At 35.5% G+C, this 6,925-nt stretch overlaps 1 protein-coding gene across 1 annotated transcript; it reads left to right on the forward strand.

Annotated features, from left to right (window-relative positions):
* Positions 1 to 3,621: 3,621 nt before the first annotated feature.
* LOC9330290 lies at positions 3,622 to 6,421 on the forward strand. The gene is made up of 2 exons (XM_002891506.2): positions 3,622 to 4,493; positions 4,741 to 6,421. Exons 1-2 carry the CDS (start codon positions 3,829 to 3,831, stop codon positions 5,453 to 5,455), a joined length of 1,380 nt encoding a protein of 459 aa, XP_002891552.1. The 5' UTR covers positions 3,622 to 3,828; the 3' UTR covers positions 5,456 to 6,421.
* The last annotated feature ends 504 nt before the right edge of the window (positions 6,422 to 6,925 follow it).

Here is a 6,925-nt window from a genome sequence, read left to right on the forward strand (position 1 = left end):
AATATATTGAAATGTGAGTCATATTAGAAATTTGATTTGAATTGTTAAATGTGATGAAGATTTGTTTTTCTACTATTAAAAATAATAAATTTGATAATCATAGAAAATCATTTATTTTTTTCTCCAATGGTAACTTTTTGATTTCCTTTTAGGTTAAGTATTATTCATATGTATAGGAAAAACTAAATGGCTCCTCCAAAAAATAATTCGGGTTTCTCCATTGTTACAACGATAATCACAATGATTGTATACGATAAAATAAGTATTAAAATCAAACGAAGCACATCCAAAATAAAATTTCATAAGAGTTGTGGGGAAAACTTTTACTACGATGGGGTATTTGATCGAGCCTTCCTATATTGACGAATGTGGGAGGCTATATCATCTTTTTATTTCATCGTACACATCAAGGTTGGTGAACAGACAGTGTCCAAGATTTGGGTCGATAACGTCGTGCAATCCAATAACGGAAGAAGATGTTGGTAAAAATATTGGTGTTCTTTTCTCTCCAAATTAATAAAGTACAACTTAAAGTAACATTTTTAAAAAAGAATCCAAGAGGAAGGGTTGGTAACTTATGCAACAACCATGGGACTATTACCGATAAAGATAAGGAAAGTTGGGTTCATAGGCTAGAAGAGCAAAAGAATTCTAATTTGGTGGAAACCTGACAGTTGAAAAAAAAAAAAAAACACAAACTGTTTGAAGTATGACAACCCATCAAAAACTCTATTTTTGTGAGAAGTCAATTTTAATCGTAAGCCAAACGATAAAAATATAGCAGAAAATAACATTTGAACCAAACAAATTTGTTTCAATTTAATAATTTATCAAAAGTTGGGCGGGCTCGAAAGAGGTCCCAATGTGTGGTGCGTATGCCTGGCTTAGGAATGGTGCTGACAGGGCTATAGCATTAGGTCTTACAGTTTTTTTTTCAGTTTTTTATAAGGTTTTAAGGATTCCAAATTTTAGAAATTTTTTGCAAATAAGGCTCTGAATTTTTATAGTATGTGCATTTTTCAGAATTTTTTTTTAAATAGACACAAGGTCCAAAATATTTTTGATCCGGGTCTGGTGGTGCGGCTAGTAAAAAAAATATCATAGACACCATATGATTGTTTTCAAAGATAGATATTTTGACAGACATATATTTCAATGTTTTCACTTCTCCAATGATAATTTTCTTTTAATAATACATTCTAGTTTTTCTTTGGTGAGAGTCACTTTCAAAACAATAATTTTTCTGTTCGTTTCGTCGCCGCAGGCGGCAGCGGCAGCGGCGGCGGCAAACATTACCGCAGGCTGTTGTTCGTTTTGTCGCCGCAGGCAGCTGCGGCAGCGGCAGCCGCAACTTTTAATCGTTTGACGCTGATTTTAATTAGCGTCCAAAATTTTTATCCGCAGAACGCAGCGTTATGCCGCAGGTACCTGCGGTGACCAAACGAACAATTTCATATGCGTTTGCCGCTGCCGCAACTACCTATGGCGACCAAACGAACAGACTAAAGATATAATTTTGCATTATGAAATCAATATGTCGTATACTTTATGAAAAACCTAAGTTTTAACAATCTTGGTAATTTAATCATATTAAGTATTAACTGAAATTATACCTATTTCAAATAAATGAAATTCAACTATTTAAATGATATAGTATCTTACTTTTCTAAATTACAATTATTTAACTACTTGTATTTAACTGTGGTCTTCAATGTTTTCATTTCTTCATCAATTTAAATTTCTGTTTTTTGACATATATTTCTAATAAACTTTTCCACACTTTACCTTTTAACAAAATCATCGCTTGTAAAATAACGTAAGTTTGTCTCTACTGCTCAATTCCATAGACATAAGTATTACCCGTTGGGCATTATTTTTCACATTGCTGTATGTTAAATAAACGGATTAAAATGACACAAAATTACTCAATTTGTTTTTATCATTAACTCATTTTAAGTAGAGAAATTAACTAAAAACATAAACAATTCGATATAGGATAAATAACCTCATCAAAAAAGATTAAGAAATATATATGTTTTGTTATGAGTTTTAGACCTCTTTGCCAACATTAATTTAGACTTACGTATTTATCTTTATGCAGTTTTTTTGTAGCTTCTTAAGTTGTATTATACTGTATTATTATTAGCAAAGGATAATGATGCCAAGTAAATACATGCGTGCTCCAACTTTTGGGACCAATCTCATCAAATCTGAGTGATAAACAGATAGATAAATTGGGAAAATCACATTTTTAACTTTCAAAGTGTAACTGGGTAGCACTTTAAATCTTCAAAGAATTCTACTAACACTATAAACCACCAAGATTGTTTTACTAACACTTTAAACCTCCAAACTAGCTTTTCTGTTTGCAAAGCCATAAATTATGATGTAATAATCAATTTATCTTTCTTTAATATATATTAATTTAATTTAATTTAAATTTTACTTAATTTTATTATTTATTACAATTAATAAAATCTAAAAAAACAAAAAAAACCTTTATTTTCTTCGTTTACTCACCGTCCGACCATGAAATTTCTTATTAAACTATTGAAACAATCTTCTAGACTGATCCATAAGCGTTTTCACTCTCTCGAGTGGATAAATTGGAATCTCATAATACCAATTGAATAAAAAGATGGTAAACACATACAATGAACTGAATAGAAATCTGAAAAATTATGGTCGGACGGTGAATAGTCGAAGATGATGTTTTTTTTTTTTTTTTTTATCGTCAAAATCGTAATAAATAAAAAAATTAATTAAAATTTAAATTAAATTGAATAAATATATATTAAACAAAGATAAATTGATTGTTACATCATCATGTATAGCTTTGCAAACAGAAAAGGTAGTTTGGAGGTTTAAAGTGTTAGTAAAATAAACTTGGTGGTTTATAATGTGAGTAGAATTCTTTCGAGGTTTAAAGTGTTACCCAGTTATACTTTCAGGATTAAAAATGTGATTTTCCCTAGATAAATTATCCACTTCTAACTATTTTCCATCAGCTAATTTCAAAATTCAAACCTAAATCATTCCAAATCAAAAAGGTCTTTGGCTTTTTTCTATCCACTGTTCCATTAAAAAAACACTGCATTTTACAAGACCTTTCAGATATAAACAAGTAAGTTCAGTATCAGTGCCAAAAAAGCTATATTCGATCTTACAATATACGACATTCCTAGTTTCAATCGTTTTCTAAGTAAAATATATTAAATAAAACGTGTAAAATGTCAATAAAACAACAACAAAAAATGTACGTACATTAAGAATTCAAGACCAGCAAAAATATATACATGTTGCTATCGAATCATTTGATATGTTTCATGTAAAAAAAAAAACTACCATATAATAAACCACATAAACAATTCCAGAAATTATATCAAAATTTTAGAAGACAGAACAGCAATAACCTAAACATTTTTTAACTAAGAAATCATATAAAAGAGTAAAGAAATAAATATATTAGAACACTTGAAATTTCAAGGGTAAGAATCAATACATTCTAAAACAAAAATAAACATTATGAGAATATTATAATTCATTTACATATCTGGAAATTAACAGGCGAGTTTTGGCTTTTTGACCCCACAAAATCTTTCACATAATTTCCATTTTTTCTTTCTTAACAAAAAAAATCACAGCTATATTCCAGCCTGTTTATTTCTCATCAATCTTCCATTTTAATAGCTTTCTCCAAAAATCCCTTCTTCTTCCACTCCAATTCTCTCTTAAACCCTAAACTTGTTAGGGTTAGTGTTAAGAGTTCCTTTGTTCTTACGCTCTCTCTAATTAACATTCACCGATAATTCAATCTTATTGAATCCAATGGATCCGTGCTCTTTCGTACGTATCATCGTCGGGAATTTGGCGGTTAGGTTTCCGAGGTCATCGTCGTCATCGTCTTCGTCATCGGGACCGTCTGTTTCGGATGTATCCTCCGGTAATTGCTATTGTAAGATCAAATTCAAGAGTTTCCCACGCCAGATTGTTTCTGTTCCCGTTCTGTTACGAACCGAATCGGAGTCAGAGTCTCGGTGTTGCTCCGGTAACGTCTCAACCGTCGCTGCTTGCTTTAGTCTAAGCAAGTCTCAGATTGAGACGTCTCTTAAGAAGCCCAAATGGAGTGTTCTCTCCGTCGAGGTTTACTCTCGCGGTGGTGCGTCGTGTGGATTCGTCGCTGCTTCCGGTGAGAAGCTGATTGGTCGGTTTGAGGTTACGCTTGATTTGAAGGCGGCGGAGACGAAGACGTGTTTCGCACACAACGGCTGGGTTGATTTGGGCACTAAATCGAAAAATAAGAAGAAGTCCGAGTCGGATCCGGAGCTCCACGTTAGCGTACGGGTTGAACCCGACCCGAGATTTGTGTTTCAATTTGACGGCGAGCCTGAGTGTAGTCCTCAGGTTTTTCAAGTTCAAGGAAACACAAAACAAGCTGTTTTCACTTGCAAGTTCGGGTTCAGAAACTCCGGTGACCGCAATCTTAGTCTCAGGTCAGTAAATTATCAAACTTTCACTTATCTTGTTGCTTATTAGAAACAGAGCTTTTGCTTTTTACTTAGGGTTCTTATTAGTAGTACCAATTATAGATTTTTAACCAACCACAGAATCTTGTAACATTGCTATTTATGTTTAGGTATTCTCTGATTCCTTAAGTTTTCTTGGAATTTGGATTTATGCACAATTTAGGTATATTCCTTATGATGATATCTAATATGGTGTGATGTTTGAATTCTGCAGCTTATCGTCGTTGACGAGTGGAAAGGAACAGTTTTTAAAAGAGAGAAAAGGTTGGTCGATAACGATCCATGATCTATCTGGTTCACCAGTGGCTATGGCTTCAATGGTCACACCTTTCGTACCATCTCCTGGTTCCAACCGCGTGTCTCGGTCTAATCCTGGAGCTTGGCTAATCCTCAGACCTGATGGCTACACCTGGAAGCCATGGGGTCGCCTTCAAGCATGGCGTGAGCCAGGCGTCTCCGACGTTCTAGGTTACCGTTTTGAGCTTTATAAAGACGGTATCGCCATTGCAGTCTCTGCTTCATCCTCGATCAGCACAAAATTTGGCGGGAGTTTTAGCATTGACGGATCCACCGCTACAACTACGACTAGGACTGCTTCTTTGAGTAGCTCTGAAGGAAGTTTCGATCTTTCTTCCTGGTCAAGCATCAGATCATCAAGAACTGATTCAGGATCCGGGTCGGATTTCAGGTTCTCACTGTCCCAAGCGCAACAAAACTTGGGGTTTGTGATGTCGACGAGGGTGGAAGGAGTGGAGAAACAGAGCAAGCCTAAGGTGGAGGTAGGTGTGAAGCACGTGACTTGTAGGGAGGATGCGGCGGCGCACGTGGCACTAGCAGCGGCGGTGGATCTAAGCATGGATGCTTGTAGGCTCTTCTCTCATAAGCTAAGAAAAGAGCTGAGACAGCTAAGTCGTGTAGATGTCGTTTGACGTTTATTGCTTTGTCGTTTTAATACATGAGATAGAATTGGCAGTTGTCTTCCACTCACTAGGTTTTTTTTTTGTTTCTAGTGGGGGAAACTTGAGTAAAGTCGAAAAGTATTTTTGAATTTTATGTCAAAGTTTGGACTTTCGAGTTTGGAATTAACAGGCTTTTGTAATAACTTTCTCTCTCAGAGAGAGAAGGCGATTTCCGGTGTACCGGAATTATTAACCGGAAATTCTAAAAAGCTTCTATTCCTTATCCATCTTAAATCTTTCAGAGTGGAGAAGTTTTCTTTCGGTTTTGATTTCGGACTTCACCGGAATTGTACATATTTTCGTTTTTTGAACGAACTAAATAATTTCCGGCTTTTGTCGGAATTCTCAGTACCGGCTCTGTCCGGGTTTTGCTTCTCGCACTAGCGAGATTTGATCTCTTTTCTCTAAGCCCGTTATTATCTCCGCTTTTCTTCAAAATTCTCTCCGATCCTTCCAATCTTTTCGAGGAGTAATATCTTCATCAATTCCTTTTGCTCAAAGAAGAAAGAGCAAAGATCTGACCACATCAAGTTGGGTGTGGCTAATGATGGAGCTTCCCCGGAGATAGTGATGCTCGGATGAATTTGAAGCTATTTTTCTCATTCGATCCGGAGATTTCTTGACGTTTGGCTAGGAATTGAGATCGGCAGAAAGCAAGAGGATTCTCATTGCTTCAGAGCTGATCGGCGGTGACTAATCGGCGATCCAGCGATGTCCGGCGACGTTGACGATGCTGCTCCACGGCTTGACGCGTAGCTTCGAGAAGATCACATATCCCACACGTGTCAATTTCTAAATCTTTTGTGCTTCAATATTTTATTTTCTTTAATTAAGATTTAGTTAGGGTCTGGGCTTTATTTTCGCTGTAATCCTCTATATACTGGGCTTTCTGTAACTTGTCCATTTGGGCTATATCAATGAATCTAAATGGCCGACCAAAAAAAAAAGGAATTAACAGGCTTTAGGGTTTGGAAAGCATGAATTCTTTATAGTTCAATTCCACTCGCAAAAAATTTTATCCTCGTTGGCTCATATTTCCTTGTGGAAAGTAATTCACGAAAAAAGGAGTGAAAAAAATATGGGTGTTATAAACTATATGGATGGACTCCATAACCGGCCCATGACCCATTAGGGTTTTACCTTATTCTCTGTATCCTGCTATTATCCTTGTATATATATTCCCTCATCCTATTAATGAAAGACACAATTTACAACACGTTATCAACACGATAGCCTTTCACCCTGAAAGTTAAAAATCCCGAAACCCTAAATCTCTCTCACAAAAACCAAAACCAAAACCCTAGCCGTCTCTGTAAAACAAAATTCTAAACTCTATCGAGATAAGTTTTCTGTTCATATTTGTTTCTGCACGAATTTTGCACGGATTATCTGTTATCAATTCTGTTTGTATTCCTGCACGAATTTTGCACAGATGATCTG

Source organism: Arabidopsis lyrata (assembly GCF_000004255.2).
Source record: "Arabidopsis lyrata subsp. lyrata unplaced genomic scaffold ARALYscaffold_1, whole genome shotgun sequence".
Lineage (NCBI taxonomy): Eukaryota > Viridiplantae > Streptophyta > Magnoliopsida > Brassicales > Brassicaceae > Arabidopsis > Arabidopsis lyrata.

Coding starts and splice junctions, on each gene's coding strand:
- LOC9330290 (XM_002891506.2), top strand. CDS start 3,829: ATGGATCCGTGCTCTTTCGTACGTATCATCGTCGGGAATTTGGCGGTT. Junction 4,494..4,740: donor GACCGCAATCTTAGTCTCAG/GTCAGTAAATTA, acceptor TGAATTCTGCAG/CTTATCGTCGTTGACGAGTG.